The sequence below is a fragment of the Aspergillus versicolor genome (genome assembly GCF_001890125.1).
Source record: "Aspergillus versicolor CBS 583.65 unplaced genomic scaffold ASPVEscaffold_1, whole genome shotgun sequence".
Lineage (NCBI taxonomy): Eukaryota > Fungi > Ascomycota > Eurotiomycetes > Eurotiales > Aspergillaceae > Aspergillus > Aspergillus versicolor.
In genome coordinates, this window is record NW_024467524.1 from 81,672 (window position 1) to 97,746 (window position 16,075).

General features: G+C 50.4%; 6 protein-coding genes across 6 annotated transcripts; 1 reads left to right on the plus strand and 5 right to left on the minus strand.

The window, feature by feature from the left end:
• Window positions 1–597: 597 nt before the first annotated feature.
• Window positions 598–951, minus strand: ASPVEDRAFT_77560 (uncharacterized protein; the record flags this gene model as incomplete). The annotated part of the gene is made up of 1 exon (XM_040816405.1): window positions 598–951. The coding sequence occupies one exon, from the start codon at window positions 949–951 to the stop codon at window positions 598–600; it is 354 nt and encodes a 117-aa protein (XP_040661542.1).
• A 1,061-nt stretch (window positions 952–2,012) lies between these two features.
• ASPVEDRAFT_119592 (uncharacterized protein) lies at window positions 2,013–3,590 on the minus strand (the record flags this gene model as incomplete). Its single annotated transcript, XM_040805719.1, has 1 exon — window positions 2,013–3,590. The coding sequence occupies one exon, from the start codon at window positions 3,588–3,590 to the stop codon at window positions 2,013–2,015; it is 1,578 nt and encodes a 525-aa protein (XP_040661543.1).
• A 528-nt stretch (window positions 3,591–4,118) lies between these two features.
• On the minus strand, window positions 4,119–8,682 carry ASPVEDRAFT_48113 (uncharacterized protein; the record flags this gene model as incomplete). The annotated part of the gene is made up of 10 exons (XM_040813951.1): window positions 4,119–4,246; window positions 4,301–5,373; window positions 5,395–5,824; window positions 5,884–6,057; window positions 6,116–6,131; window positions 6,509–6,591; window positions 6,647–7,253; window positions 7,318–7,452; window positions 7,500–7,571; window positions 8,668–8,682. The coding sequence occupies 10 exons, from the start codon at window positions 8,680–8,682 to the stop codon at window positions 4,119–4,121; spliced, it is 2,733 nt and encodes a 910-aa protein (XP_040661544.1).
• A 1,336-nt stretch (window positions 8,683–10,018) lies between these two features.
• ASPVEDRAFT_22822 (uncharacterized protein) lies at window positions 10,019–11,900 on the minus strand (the record flags this gene model as incomplete). Its single annotated transcript, XM_040809503.1, has 4 exons — window positions 10,019–10,058; window positions 10,128–10,277; window positions 10,330–11,615; window positions 11,718–11,900. 4 exons carry the CDS (start codon window positions 11,898–11,900, stop codon window positions 10,019–10,021), a joined length of 1,659 nt encoding a protein of 552 aa, XP_040661545.1.
• Window positions 11,901–12,800: 900 nt separating this feature from the next.
• Window positions 12,801–14,029, minus strand: ASPVEDRAFT_35107 (uncharacterized protein). Its single transcript, XM_040810921.1, has one exon. The coding sequence runs from the start codon at window positions 13,760–13,762 to the stop codon at window positions 12,917–12,919; it is 846 nt and encodes a 281-aa protein (XP_040661546.1). The 5' UTR covers window positions 13,763–14,029; the 3' UTR covers window positions 12,801–12,916.
• ASPVEDRAFT_205291 (GMC family oxidoreductase) lies at window positions 13,942–16,073 on the plus strand. The gene is made up of 3 exons (XM_040809431.1): window positions 13,942–14,191; window positions 14,285–14,980; window positions 15,035–16,073. The coding sequence occupies exons 1-3, from the start codon at window positions 14,149–14,151 to the stop codon at window positions 15,979–15,981; spliced, it is 1,686 nt and encodes a 561-aa protein (XP_040661547.1). The 5' UTR covers window positions 13,942–14,148; the 3' UTR covers window positions 15,982–16,073.
• The last annotated feature ends 2 nt before the right edge of the window (window positions 16,074–16,075 follow it).

A 16,075-nucleotide genomic window follows, 5' to 3' on the forward strand; every position in this document is an offset into this window, starting at 1 on the left:
CTGAATAATATGCTGAGAAGGCCCAGCTGGCTTGCAGTTAGGTGAGTATTTCGGAGGCCATATCCAGTTTCAGCCAGACCCGCTCGCCCGTCGCACTCAGCAAAGCCAGCGGCGCCTTACCCCATTTCCCTCCATACGGCAAAGCAGAGATGACATGTGTTATGTTACAACAGCAAACGCCGTCTGAGGAAGAACGGGGGTATTGGGTTGATTCATGAATCGACAAATCTGATTAATGACAATACTGAACGAGCGACTGGGTTAAATACATGAGAATGACAGAATAGCTCAACCGAGACAAGTTCGCAGGAACTGGAGATTGGGCTGATATCACTGTAGTGCAGCTTCGTCACCATAAAAATGAACAAGATCGATGAGGTGCCCTCCATATGAGTGGTTTGTATATAGAAGTATCGACTAATTCCTGGGTGAAGGTTGCATGTTTGATGGAGGCATAGATGAATATTTCACCTGGACAACAATGGCAGTATGCCTTTGACGGAGCAGTTGAATTGCGAGGCGCCTATTTCTCAAGAGCCACGTTAATTACCGCTTTCAATTATTTCCATGGGAAGGTTTAGTTACCAGCATACCTGGCTAGTACAGTTTCATGCCCCGAGCGGTCGAAACAGGCGAGTGGCCGTCGATATTGTAGCATTGCTTGGAGTGGAAGTAGTCTCCATCATAAGAGTACGTGTCATATAGAAATGAGTTCGTACTGCAGCTGGGCTGGGCGTAGAACGCAATCCTTTGGCCGTTACTCTTTCCCCATCCATTTTCCACATAGGACTGGAATGGTTGGGTTTCAGTGGAGCAGGCTGCATTATTATCAACCTTGACATCCTGCACTGTACCCGTGCAGTCACGACCGGTGTAGGTCAAGACATTGACTGCCAGGCTGCCTTGAATGCAGAGGGCGGCGACCGCGGTGACGATCTTGGAAAAATGCATTTTCAAACACGTCAAAAATAGCAAAAAAAGCTGTTCTTGAATTGAAGATCGAAAAAAGCGATTGCCGTGATATTGGAACTGTTCAACTTTGCTGAATTAAGCAGTACTCATGACTGAGATATGAACGATGGTTTATATATCTACTGTCGTGGCACTTTCATCTTACAAGCTTCTAGATATAGACTCATCATGGCGTATTCACTGCCCGGAGCGTATCCGCGTTCGAGAGCGTATTCGTCTTGGTGAGCGTATTCATCCTTCAGGGCGTATTCAGCCGCTGACCTAGCCTCCTTGTTCGGGTTCTGTTCAATCTTCAAGGCGTATTCAATATCCAAAAAGTGCTAAAATATTGCTAGCTGCGAGCAGGATGAACAGGATCTTCTATTGGCAATTAGCGAAGGGTTAGGAATCTGGGGTAGGGCTTGGCTGTGCTTGTTTGCTGTAGTCGGTCTCTATATGGTGGGTTGGTGGAGTTCGATAGCTGGAGACTGCAGCCAAGCCACTGAGTAGTATGTGCTCTTCGGGCTATCCCAAATTACTCGACGAACTCGATACTTTGCGGAGTGGCTTGTTACCGTCCTCCCGTAAATATATATTCAGCTCTTTCCTAGCGCAGATCCCAACCTGGGTTGAAACCAAACTGCCATGACCAAGACCAATATCAGCCCCCTCGACCCACAAAACATAGAGCTTGCAAAGTTAATACTGAAATATAGGCGGAAGCCATCCATCGCGGCTAAACAAGGCCCGCAATCCCGCCAATCAATCGAGTAGGGGAGCGCGGTGCGCGGATCCATTTGACCACGTAACACGGCCTGGAAGCTTTCCTTGCACGTGGAATATGCTATGGACTGTCATGTGTTTAATCTCCATCAGAGCCATGGTCAACCAAAAGATGGTTCTCATTTACGGTTAGTCAGCGTTTGTGATGTTGAACTACAAGCCTTCATCATCGCAGCAATTATCATCAATAACATTCCCCCGTCGACGTGCATGACGAAGCATGGAACAACATGATATTCCAAACAAGAATTGCTTAGCAAGGGGTAAGAGAATGTAATCTACATGGATATCTTCTTCATTTCTGTCTCCGATAGCTCGTACTCAGGATCCACCGCGGTGCCCGTCATAACGCCCGTGGTTGGAATCGCTTGCTCCTTGTTCACCGGCGGACCGGTAAAGTGCTTGCGGGCGTAGACGAAGTACCAGATGATACTGATCAATGCAAACGCGGCGAACACCACGCTGGCATAGTTCATGGACGAAGGGGTCACAGGCAGAGTATATGGCATGCTGAAGAGCACCACTGCTAAGAGGATCCAGCAGATGCTGATCATATTAACAATATATCCTAGCGGGCCCAGGGAGAATGAAGAGCGTTTGACATCCTGGCGACCTCGTATAAGGGATATCATGATAGGCAAGCCATATGATATGGATAGGCAGATGGTAGCAACACCGGTAAAGGAGTTAAAAGCCGCAGTGGAGCCAAAATAAATCAGGCCTAGGAGCGCATCAACAGAAGCAGACAGAATAACAGCCCATACGGGCACATCTAGCTTCTTATTCACCCGGCGCCATAACTTGAAGCCCGGGATAGCACCATCCCGCGCAAAGGCATACGTGCAGCGACTAGCAGCTGTTAATGACCCAATACCCGCGAATATCATGATTCCCAGGATCAGAAACAGCAGACCAAAGCCGCCGCCCGCGGACCCCGTTGCCATCTTGAAAACAGTTCCAATCGGCTGTCCGCTGGCAACATTGCGTAGAATATCCAGTTGCTTTGGCAGGACGAAGAGCACTGGAATCAGGTAAGCCAGTCCTGTAATCCCAGCCGCAATGACAGATAGCACAATGGCCTTGGGAACCTCGCGGTGTGGGTTCTGAACTTCCTCACACATTGCGGCCACCATCCCGTACCCCGTGAGTGTATACGCCGCCTGCAGCAAACCCACGAAGAAGGCCCAGCCTTCCGGCCACCCACTGTTCGACGTGTCATATTCTGCGAAAACAAACCTGCCGCTTTGCAGGTCGTCGGCCATACTCAAGAGGGTAACGAGGATGATGAGGACACTAGCGGCGGTCCAGAAAATGCAGATTTTATTGATCAAGTCGAGATAGGACGAAAAGAAGACATTGACCAACGCACAGACCAGTAGCACGGCCCAGAACATAAGCACAGTCTGCCATTCGTTTGCGACAAAGTCTTCGTCCCAGAGACTAATTGCGCTGAGAATCATCTGCCCGCCCCCGAAAATAATGCTGAGTGTCACAGTCCAGTTACCCACGAGCGTTAGCCACCCGTCGATAAAGGACATTAGCGGCGCCCAGCGTCGAGTTGACAGCATGGCACTCCAGTAGTACACACCGCCGGCGGTCGGATATACTGCACAGATCTCGGCGAGTGACGCCGCAATGGCGATGGATATAAGGGTGACGAAGACCCAGCCCCAGATAATAGTAACAGACAGACCGTCATCTAGGGTGATATAGAGAGTCGTCGAGAGCCCGTAGGGAGCGGCCATTATGGCAAACGACAGGCCAAGGACACTGAGCATGCTGAGCTTTCTGGGCAACTCGCTCTTGTATCCCATGGCCGCCAGCGCCTCGTCGGCGTTAGAATCGGAGTTGGGCATGATGGAGGGTGGGGATTCAAACGATGTCGATTGAACCTGGGGTCGGCCATCAAGCTGAAAATCTGGGGTATTTAAGGTCCAATATCAAGCCCAGTGGACATGTAGAGGGGGGAAAGGCGTGGCGTAACCCCGCGTGATAAGCATGGACGCATCGCGGTCTCGGTCCGCGATGCTGGTGGAGCGGCAGCATAGGACAGCTTATCAGCCGCGCTCTGAGCTCCATTGGTTGCGTGGGCCATAATCGAAGTTAAATCAACGTTCAGTTCAATTTCTTCCCCTATTATTGGTTAATAAGGCCTCCCCTCCCTAATTAACACACCGTGGGTTTCGCACTTCTCCCCAGTTTCTCGTAAGATGGTCCTCAACGGTTAGCCTATTTGCATGATAAGATACATGTATTAATTAGATAACGGACTATGGATATTTCATTTATGGATGCTTATCATGTTCCGGATAAACGCACGGCTATCCCAGCATCACTACGCGAAATCAGTAGCTGAAATGTAAGAAAGACAGCGGATACATTGGCTACATACCTTCCCAGCCCCATTCTTTCATCACACTGAGCCAATGCAACTCACTTTTCACCGTGACATTTGAGCACGGCTCTGGTGTGGCCATCCACGTGTCGGATCCCGTCGCGAGATGCTCAGCGGCTGTTAATTCAGATCCATGGCCCTCTGATGATTCTCCGAGGGCGGCTTCGTCACGTCTTCTCCAAACCTCCAGCGTCATATCAAGACACCTGTCTGCAATCCCAGAGCCATTGAAGGTGGACAGTGACTCCCATCGGGCACGGACCCAGTTGCAGTCTTCCGCACCTTCGGCTTCGCAGCCAGCGACCATAAGAGGAAATATGGGGAAGAAGACAGCCTTGGAGCTAAGAGGGACGGTCGCGATGGAAACAAGCACTTTTCGGGCGATATCCGGGTGAGATAGGCGACATGGAAGCTCTGGGACTGCCTGAAGAAGCAGTAGTAGTGTCGCCCACTTGTAAGCATTGGCGGTCTGAAACAAATCGGAGGCGTTTGGGGTGATGGTGTTGGTGGTACACGACCAATACAGTGGCAGTGGGCTGGGTGTCCAGCGGTCAATTGCGATCATGAGCTCCGTGCTAGCGGAGACAATGGCAGGGGAGTTTGTCTTCTGCGAGCTCCTGCGGACGCGGTTGACGAGATCTGCCACACACCCAATCAAGGGGAATAATGTATTGGCACAGCCCATGAGAGGGTCAACGTAGAGACCTGGATTGGGGTCTGATGTTGTTAAAATTTGATCGGCCATGAAGTCGACGTCGCCGGGTTGATCGTCAGGACAGGTTATCCGTGTGAGAACATCCATGTACGTCCATGTGTTTGTAAGGAACTTGAGGGTCGGACACTCATCCACTGGCCGTGTTGCAAAGCTGGTGGAGAGAGTTTGTATGAGGCCTCGGGCTTTCTTCAGGTGCCGGGTGCCGTTGTATGACCGGGGATAATACCAAGTCTGTGCCATTGCGAGGGCCAGGAGTGTGGTGGCCATCGCCTCGACTGACATGCTATCTTGCTGCCTGGTAGACAGCTCCTGCACACTGGTTTCGAGGTGACGAAGGCCATCGGCGCGGAGTCGAGGCAGGGCACTGAAACAAGTCATTGCAGCAACCGCGTGGTAAAGCGCAGGGTGCCTTTGAGCGAGTGGCCAGACTATCTGTCGCCACGGATTCCCACTGGGAGTATCCGCGATGCAAAGGACCTCGCAAATCCTGTATATGAAAACGCATGCAATATTCTCAGCGCTATGGTCACTGATGTCAGGACGACGGTACCAGTCAAGCAACCCCTGTTCAGTAAACTTAAGAGGCGGGTTATCACATCCATCGAGTGGGACATCCCATGGTTCGATGATCTGTCCATTCAGTCCACCAGCTGCGAGGTCGTTTCCTGCCGCCTGGGAGCTAGTACCTTCATTGGTTTCCACCGGGCCTGTGACACTGAGTGGGCCTTCAGGGAGCACGGTAATTGTATTTAAACCTGGGAAGAGGGCATCAAAGTCTATACCCGAGTCTACCGGAGTGGAAGCACCAGTATCGAGTAGCGGCGACAATTCGAAGCTCGGCAGTGTCTGATAATCCTGAAAGTCGTCGAAATAGCGTTCTAAATCCACCGCTGCTGAGTGAATTTCCCTCTCGTTTGAAGACCCTCTCCCTGGAATCCGCAATCTCTCCGGGGCGCTATCGACTTCCTTTCGCTTGTGGCCTATGATGGTCAGAAAACCCTGCTTGTGGATGAGAGAGCACACATGAAGAGTCAAGTACTTGCGGCTGACGATCGATTCGCCTCTTTTGGACCCAAAGGATTTTCAAACCCTTCATGCCTCCATCTAAGCTCCTTGTTATAGCCACCGCAAGCGACCCGTCGACGGAGACACTGGGAGCAAGCTGGCCTCGCCTCGTCGCACTTTCTGCGCTTAGCCCTGCAAGTAGTGCAGCCTATAGAGGTGGACTGTTAACCTGGTTGTGTGTTTGGAGTGAATAGCATTCACCATACCGTCACGGCTCTTCACCTGCTTAGGCCTTCTAATCTCTGGCTGACCATCTTCCTCTGGACGTCGACCCGGTAACAACCGCCGTGGCCTGGGTCTTACATTTGGGTTGTTCATTTCGCAATGCATTCACTCACCTAGATGGGTGGGAGTTGGAAGGAGAGTTGGAATGGAGAGAGTGTCAGATTTATCTGCACGGTGGTGTCTAGTGCCTCCAACCCCAACTTTGCATCTGTGCTATGACGCGAGCGGGGGAATTTTGGCCAGTTTGAGTTAATCATCGCTGACTACAATCAAACTAATAACGCTGCTGTAGATAGCTTATTCCAATAATAAATTCAGTTACATCGGGATTACGAATATGCCTTCTAGGACTTCAAAGACAGCGCCGCTCAAACCGCTGCAGTCACCCTGGTTGCCACTGACGCTGAACCTTTTTCGAATTCACTAGAGCACATTGCCAACACGCGGCTCTGGTAGTCTAGGATTAATGGTTAGCATTTACTTGGGCAAAGAAGAAAGACGTGGATACTCACACACTACACCGTTTTCCTTCTCTGGGTTCAAGAGGCCCGCATTATAGATACCGGCATTTAGATTCTCCTGGGCGCCAACACACAACCCTATATCCTCCAGTGCTACGTGGCGGGTAAATCTGAAAAACTCCTCGAATTCCGGGTGCCCGAGCGGCTCTTTATGATAGTAGTCAAACTCCATGACCGCTCGAGTGGGATCATCCGACGGACATACGTGCCACGAGGTCATGCCGCCGCCATAAACGCTCAATGTGGAATTGGGGAAGAGGTATACAAACACGCCGTCGCCGTCTGATCCATCGGCGCTCGTGATATGACGCGAGTAGTTGTGGTGGTTGATGACCTTGTAGGTCTGAGGCGCATACTTTCTGGCAAACTCCGGATGAGCGTATGCGCAGTGAAGACACTCCTGGTACCCGTCGATCATGGTCTTCCAGTTGTAGTCAACTGGGTATGTCAGTGGTCGTCGGATGGGGAGCTCAGTGAAGTCGACTTTCGAGATCAGCTCAGTCAGTCCCGGGAAGAACTCGTCGAAGCTGACTGTCTCGTCCGATAAGGTGATGAAGAGGAGACCGTTAGACGTGAGATGGGTGCGAATCTCCGAACCCTTTGGGAATTACCCATTGTTAGAATTGAAGACTTTGAAAGCAGGAACCGGGCTAGGCAAATACAGCCTTGGTGGAAACCTTTATGGTCCTCCAGTCAGGAGACGAACGGCGAATGACATATTCAATCTGCACCATTTCTCCGTGGTATTCCTGCTCGGCTTCAGGCCAGCGCGTCACTGCACCGAGAAGAATCCAACTCTGATACCAATTAGATCCCACACCAGTTTTGGAGAGTCACGACAAACCTTCATAAATATCCCCATCCTCTCCAGGTCGTACATTGCCTTGCTCGTATACCACGAGGCCGGGAGGGTAGTCTTGCAGGATGTCATATCGAAATAAGTACGAGATCTCTTATTGAAAACAGTATATGAGAGCCCAATGTTCAAGATTGTTCCAGGGAAATTGGACTCAGTATAGGCTACCGTTGATTCAAGTAAACCCCATTTCTATACAAGCACTTCTATGCTTTTGCCGAATTGAGTGTCTCATTGATGCCCTGAGTATGAAGTTCAATGGACGAATCGGGAAAAAGAAATCCTTGATTTGAAGGTCTCTGATTGGTCCAGACCGGGGAGGACCGGATATCCCGATCGGGAAGTTCGATTGCATGCCCGCCCACAAGCTCACTGGACATATGAGATATTTACTTCTTGAGAAACTATATCATCTTATTCGACAGTATTGTGAATCCTTCGATACGGTCACCCTTGATCAACATTCTAATTTGCCCACCCCGACACACTGTCACAACAAGAACGCTTGCTGAGATGGCGGACTATACTCACTTGGTCGCTATTGTCTATAGTGCATTACTCCCTGTCTTGATTGTCTCCATTGGCTTCAACCTCTGGTTATACAAATCACGGCCACACACCGATATCCAACATCAAGACGCGCAGCAGACGCAGCTCCCTTCCGAATGGTGGACCGACGAATCCCGATTCCAAGCCGAAAAGAGAGCTATATTCAGCCAGGTGAGTCGCCCGTCCTTGGAGAGTTAGTGTCTGCTCCCTTGAGTCACTGTTAACCACACATATTGGTATCGCAGACATGGATATGCGTGACCCATCGCGGCCGCTTCACAAAACCGGGCGACTATTTCTCCACGGAGGTCGCTGGCTTCCGTATATTCCTGATTCTTGGAAAGGATGGGCAGGTTCGCGCATTTCACAACGTCTGTCGCCATCGGGCATTTCCGGTCACAAAGAAGGCCGAAGGGTCGGCGATGATTCTAGGCTGTGGGTATCACGGCTGGAGCTACAATACAACGGGGGCTCTCACCAAGGCCCCGCTCTTTGACAAGGTCCCGGGCTTCAAGAAAGAGGAGAATAGCCTTTTCGAGATTCACTGCAGGACGGATGACGCGGGATTCGTCCATATCAACTTCGATCGCAGGAAGGGAGCTGCAACGGGGGGCAATGCCATCGTCCCGCGGGGGACAAAGATCGGTCAGCCTGTGATGATCTACCAGACTTCGCAGTTTCTTCACAGCTGGCTGATGCAGCGGAATTCTAACTGGAAGGTCATGGGTATGCCTACCACTGTCTATCCTTCCACCGTCTACATATGCTGGTCATCCAGACAAGCTGACAATGAGCAACAGTGGCCAACACCGACAACCGTGATATTCGCGAGAATTCATCTCTTATAGAGACAGGAATTGTTTCAAATTTAAAGGCCTTGCCTGACCTTGAACTGAACCATATGAGCCAGATCCGATTCGGCATGTTGACATCAATTTACACGAGGCGTGGTTCTCCGTTCTGGTTCCTGGTCACGTATTCTCCGGACTCTGTCGGCAAAACCACCCTGCGATGCGAGGCATACTCGGTCAAGAGACAGGGTACCCCGCTGGACGAGAAGATCAAGACGACCTGGGACGAGCAACTGCGGTTGAAACACGAGGGGTTTGAAGCAATTTACAGGAAGGCTATCCAGGATGGATCGCACTCGAAATCCCACATCTGTAGGTTCCACCTCCGGCGTGCTGAGTGAAGATCTACTACTGACCTTGGAAAGATGGTCAAACGCTCATTGCTGAAAAGGTGGACTCCCATCTGCAGCAGGAAATAGCGGAAGGCAAAGAGATCAAGCCGGCTGCGCTGCAGTCAGAGAATACAGAGCAATCAGAGGCAGAGATGCGTGAGTTATCCCATACCGCTCAAACAAGTACGAAGCTTACCAGTTTTCAGTATGCCAGGCAGTAGAATGTGCTGCTGGGGGGAAACTGGATTGGTGATTATTTTGTTAATTATGCAACCAAGGAGGTCATCGTATGAATGAAATTTATGCATAACGCAACCTGTCTCTTTCGGTCGATAATGCGGTACTCCGTTTGTGACATGCATTGTATTTACTGCAAGATATTGAATCGAGTAGCTGGCTTTCATAGGTGATATACATTTATTTTCAAACGGGCAGACAAGAAGAATGTATTTGGAGACGTCGGAACATATGTAGTACAAGAAGAGAGCTTCGGGCCACTCTACACTGAGTAATTATGTTGTTCGATTTCAATACAAGGTACGCTAAATATACTGCATTTGGCATTGGCTGTCTACTGTTGCCATGGCGTGTTGCACGGCACCGGACAGGAAGATAAGAGAAGCCCAGAGCGTGGGAGGACTTCAGTGATTGTGAACATGTTTGTATGTGAGACAGTCTATTTCTGGCTAAAGGACGTATATACACTCTTAACCAAGCATATACCATACTGGCGAGGTGTTCCTTTCGATGGCAGAGATTGGCGAAACAGCTTCCCTTAACCAAAGACTTTATCCAAAACCCTCTCAAATAAGGACCTGGGATAATAGAAGGAAAAGGCCAGTCAGACTTTAAACTCAGTTTCAAGGATATAGGTCGACACTTACGAAGACGGTTGAGGGATGTAATTTCTTTCGTGCTCCTCAATATCGGCGAGACCTTCGCTCAGGTCCACATCGGTTGGCTTCCTGATCTTTGTCTTATGAACAAGCTTCCATCCGGCATAGAGCACCGGACAGACGCCAATCATGGTATACCTATAGAATAGCCAGTGAGTGCGGCTGGATTTGCCTTCGCGGGGGAACATACGAGAATAAAAAGTCAGGCACCTGCCAGAAGCCATCCAGTGGCAGGAATACGGTGTATCCACCGACAAAAGTCATGACGAAAGTACCGATAAGCCCATACCACGCTGCATACGGCTGCAGAATACCCTTGTATGGTAGGCTATCCCGGGAGATTCCTTGTGCCTTGAGCGCGCGATAAAAGCATAGGTATGTCGTGCACATTACACTGAAGTTTATCAACTGTGATGCTGTCACTAGAGATACAAGCCAGTCGAGGACGACAGCACTGCTTGATGACAGCTGGAGAAATGCTAACAGTGCCACGAGGAGCACCAGCGAGACAGCGAAGAAGGGCACGCCTTTCTTGGTGCAATGCGCAAAGAGCTTGGGGGCCTTTCCCTCTAACGCAAGGCCGTATAGTGATCGTGACGCGCAGTAGACGTATGCGTTGCCGGCGGAAAAGGCGGCTGTTAGAACTGTTGCATTGACAATGTGAGGAAGTACCTTGATACGCAGACGATTCATCGCAACAACATAAGGGGATCCCGCTGCACCAGATTCGCCGTTTTGAAGAGAATCTGTTAGCTCTTGGTCATCATATGGAACCAGTATGCCAACGCAAAGTGAGCCGAGGACGAAGAAAACGGTCAATCGGTAGAAAACCGTGTTAAAGGCGCGGGGCATGATAACTCGCGGGTTCTGAACCTCTCCGGCGCTCATCGACACGTAGTCGGGCCCAGCAATAGTAAACGCGGCCTGGATCAGGCATTGCAGGAACCCAAGGAACCTTCCGAGTCTACCAGTATAGTAGAGCTCTGCAAATGCCCCCGGGTTGTTCCAGTAACGAAACCCAAAACGGTCCCCTTGTGGGTTACCACCGAGCATAGTGACAAAGGTAAAGATGATCAGGCCGACAATCAAGATTAACTTACCCAAAGCCGCCCAGAATTCAGACTCCCCATACCACTGGACAGCCTGAAGATTGAGAACGGCATATAGGACGATAATAATGGCGATAACCGCGGCCACAGGAATCGCATCAGTCCAAAATCGGATGATCAGGTTACAGGCCACAACCTCAAAGGGCACAAGGGCCGCCTGGAAGACAAAATAGTTCCAGCCGGCAGCGAACCCGAGGGCATCGTCGACATAACGCCCAGCGAAGCGGATGAACGGCGACGAGACGGGCAAGTATGTGACCATCTCGGCAGCGGACACTGTGACGGCGAGGACGAAAGTGCACCATATACTAAAGGCCAGGAATAGACTACCCGGGCCACCGTTAAGGAGGCCGTTCCCAATTTGTACCTATACAATCGCAAGTATGCGTTCAGTGTTAGAATGGATGCAGTTTATTTTGTATAAAGCAGAGAATATCGGTGCAGGACACCTCCCCTATACGAAACATACATAAAGAACAGTGCCGATAGTACCGCCAATGCCAATGAGCTGAATATGACGGGACTTCAGGTTCCGATGGGTTGTTTCAGGGTGTACCGGCGTCATCATACCCTGCTGCACTTCGGGTGGGTCGGGTTTCAGAGCGTTGGTGTTGCCCTTTTCGCTCTCCGCACCATCGCGCTTGGGAGGCATGGTGAAGGAGACGGGGATATCTCAGCGGATAGACCTCAAGAGCAAACTGAAAAACTTTACGTCGTATGTCATAGGGTGCAAAGTACCCGAAATAGAAACACACAGGAGCGTAATAGAAGACAAATTTCGAGAAGGGTTGTAGCCCTGTGGTTATAGTAGATGCACAGGGGAGCCAGGTCTTGCGCCAGGTATGGTCTGCATATATACATATTACAAGCCTCCAATTATCTTACGTTGTACGTCCGTGCAAGCACTATTGCAAGTTCTTGGCTTTAGATAGACTGTCTCCAATTGAGACTCTCCGCACGGACTAACTTAGCTGGGTGATTTTTTCCCACGTTAACATAGTCGTCAACCTGCAAAATCACTGCGGGGGCATACTATATTTTACTAATTCCCATTGGAGACATCTTGATTGGATAGATTTGCATTATCAACAAGGAAACAGTGCACTCACACTCATACCAAATCAAAGCTCTTCATCGCCCGTTACTATTAGCCCGAATTGGGCAGAAACACGTTTAGCTCTCGGGCAGATAAGCCGGTATGGGAAACAGAACTGCATAAACCTTACCAGGGGGCAGCAGAAAGCACCGACATTACGTAGCTCCCTCTAGGGATAACCGTTCGAGGAGTACAAGGGACTGGGTCGAAGCACCCACCAGCCAATGTAATCCCCCGATACCAACCAGTGTATGTAAGGGTTATCTTGTCCAAAGGATACGCAGCTTCTCATTTCAACAGAGGGTAAAGGGCTTGAAAGACGATCGTACTTGAAATATCAGTCTCATCCATATTCCTTCTTGTGGCATATTGCTACCAATGGATTCGGAGATAGTCGGGTCGAGCGCTTCTTCTACATACTCGTCGAGTTTCTACATTTAGCGAGCAAGAAATGAAATGCAATGAAGTAATTGAGATATGTTTATTGTAGTACTAATACAGGATTGATTTTGCTCACGTTCGTCGGGTGAAACCCGGTTTTCAAAGGCTGTTTCCCATCTGATCCATGGATGCTATATTTTCGATCGTGAGAGCTTCATGTGGCGGTTCACGTCCTTGTAAAGCAGGTAGCGAAAGTTACCAGGCCCACCGGCGTAACAGGCCTGTGGACAGAAGGCTCGTAGCCACATGAAGTCGCCCGCTTCCACCTCCACCCAGTCCTGGTTGAGTCGGTACACTCCCTTTCCTTCTAACACATACAGGCCGTGTTCCATGACATGCGTTTCGGCAAAAGGAATAACGCCGCCTGGCTTGAAGGTGACGATGGTGACGTGCATGTCGTGGCGCATATCGCTGGGGTCGACAAAGCGGGTGGTGGCCCAAGTGCCGTTGGTGTTTGGCATTGGAGTGGGCGCGATCTCCTTTTCGTTCAGGAACAGTGGTTCGGGTGCATCGAGGCCTTTGATGTATTCATACGCCTTGCGGATCCAGTGGAAGCGAGCCGTGGTTGAGCCGTTGTTACGTAGCGTCCAGCCACTATTTGGTGGCAGGAATGCGTATCCGCCCTCGGTGAGCGTGTGCGATGCGCCGTTCAGGGTGATGGTAACTTGTCCTTCGACAATAAATAACACTCCCTCGGCCTCGTTGTCGAGTTCAGCACGGTCACTGCCGCCCCCTGGCTGGACCTCGACAATGTACTGCGAAAAGGTCTCGGCAAAGCCTGACAGTGGACGAGCAATCACCCAGAGTCGCGTCTTGTCCCAGAAGGGCAGAAAACTTGTCACGATGTCGCTGAAAGTGCCCTTGGGGATGACGGCATACGCTTCGGTGAACATGGCGCGGTCTGTGAGCAGCTGGCTCTGTGGCGGCAGGCCGCCCGTTGGGGCATAATAGGTGCCGATTTTCTGGTCGTTTCCCATGGTGCGTGTTTTCTGGAACGGACGTGAGGGATGGATAAACCTGGTTGAGGAATGGGTTGTTCTTAAAGAAGAGTGTCGGAGCTGGCCGAGTTGTGTTGGTCGGTTGTCGCCGTTCGCGGGGCACAGTGGCGCGGAATTCCCCAATTCCCCAAACGGCCCTTTAGCCGAGATAATTAATGGTCATTCACTGCGATAAGCTTATTTCCGTTCCAGATTATACGAAGCTTAATGGACAAAGAATCGTTCCAGAATCATGGTAGACTGGTGGTGATGCAATTGATTTTCTTACACTGCTGTCAGATATATATAACCTGTCACCCTGTGGGTTTTATTCCCGACTGTGTAGTCGAGCCGGAGATTTCCGAGTTTATTGCGATAAGCTTACTATGGGCGAACAGGAGAATTTATATGACTTTATTGTCGTCGGAGGTACAGTAGTTTCTCTCTTTCCTACTCTTCCTTCCTGGTTTGGTTCCATATCTTTATTGCAGCAGAATGACACGATTAAACTGACTATTTCAGGCGGACCTGCCGGCTGTACTGTCGCGACGAGCCTGGCAAAAGCTGCAGCCAAACCCAGTGTTCTGCTCCTCGAAGCCGGCGGATCCAATGGAGCGAAGAACCTGCGTATAGACGGCAGGCGGTGGTGCACGTTCATCGAACAGGCACCGTCCATGAACTGGGGACTCAAAACAGCACCGCTGACAGAGTGTAACGGGCGGCAAATCGACTACAGCACAGGCAAGGGCCTGGGTGGTGGGAGCGCCATTAACTTTGGTGTCTTTGCTGTCGGTGCTCGAGATGACTATGAGGCATGGGCGGAGATTGTGGAGGATTCCAACTTTGCTTGGAGAAAGATGCAGGAAAGAATTAAAAGGCTGGAGAGCTTTTCAGGATTGAAAGATGATCTTGTCAAGGGTAATCATGGGTATGATGGGCCGTTGAAAGTTGGGTATGCAAAGCAATGGGACAGAGACCTTGTGCCTCTGTTGGACTCGTTCGTCGAGGCTGGATTACAGAGGAATCTCGACCACAATTCTGGAAATCCGCTAGGTCTGGGACTGACCATTAACTCTGCGTGTAACGGCAGAAGAACTACCGCTGCAGATATGCTGGCTCGGGCTCCTGATAACTTGGTTGTTGTTACGGATAGTCCGGTGCAGCGCGTACAGTTGGATGGCAAGAAAGCAGTAGGTGTAGAGACAAAGGGGAGGAAATGTCAGGACTTTCCAAGGGAACTAGACAGGTATTTTGGAAACTGACGCTCCTCAGATTTCGCCCGGAACGAAGTGATTCTATCTACTGGAGCCTTGGTGACCCCCAAGATCCTGATGCACTCAGGAATTGGTCCTGCAAGTCAACTCGCCAATTTTAATATCCCAGTCGTCCATGATCTTCCGGCTGTTGGGCAAGGCCTTAAAGACCATCCGTTCGCGCCTATGATTCTGGCTCGAGATCCATCGACAAACGACCGGAACTCGTTCTTCCAAGACAAAAAAGCCATGGCGGATGCATTTGAACAATGGGAGGAAGATGGCACCGGACCATGGGCGTGCTACGGCTGTCAAATTGGCAGTGGATGGCTCAAGTCCGACCGTATCACCTCGTCTGCCGAGTTCAAGGCCTTACCATCTGCTACTCGAGAATTCATGACCCGCGAGACAATTCCGCAGTACGAGCTGATCACCAACTTCCCGGTTCATCTTGTCCTTCCAGATCTGTTCCAGGACTACTCGTATATCTGCTTGACAATGTTCCTTATGAACCAGCAGTCTACTGGCGAAGTGAAACTGCAATCCGCAAACCCCGATGACCCGCTACTCCTCGACCCCAAGTTCCTTGAGCATCCCTTTGACCGCCGGGCCTGTATTGATATCTATCGCCATGTATTAGAACTGACCAAACACCCTGCCATAGCCAAAGATACAACCGCCACGATCCTTGGGTCGAAGTCCGAGTCCGATGAGGATATTCTGGAGCACTGGAAGAACAATCTTTCCTCGAGCTGGCACATGGCGGGGACAGTCAAGATGGGAAAAGATGATAAAGATGCAGCAGTGAATAGCCGCTTCCAAGTTTTCGGAGTCGAAAGGCTGCGAGTGGCTGATATGAGTGCTGTGCCGCTGTTGACAAATAACCACACCCAGGCTACGGCGTATTTAACGGGGGCGACTTGTGCGGATGTCTTGATCGGCGAGTACAATTTAAACGAGACATAAGTAGTTATCAGTATGGTATCTGATTTTTTTAACTGCAACGTCGGGCCACTCATGTGCAGTGTAGATCGTGATGATAGTTTCCTGAATGGAGCGA

Excerpts from the sequence above, each read along its gene's own strand:
- ASPVEDRAFT_35107 (XM_040810921.1), bottom strand. The coding sequence starts at position 13,762 with ATGGGAAACGACCAGAAAATCGGCACCTATTATGCCCCAACGGGCGGC.
- ASPVEDRAFT_205291 (XM_040809431.1), top strand. The coding sequence starts at position 14,149 with ATGGGCGAACAGGAGAATTTATATGACTTTATTGTCGTCGGAG. Across the intron at positions 14,192-14,284 it reads TGACTTTATTGTCGTCGGAG|GCGGACCTGCCGGCTGTACT; the intron begins GTACAGTAGTTT and ends TGACTATTTCAG. Across the intron at positions 14,981-15,034 it reads AGAGACAAAGGGGAGGAAAT|ATTTCGCCCGGAACGAAGTG; the intron begins GTCAGGACTTTC and ends GACGCTCCTCAG.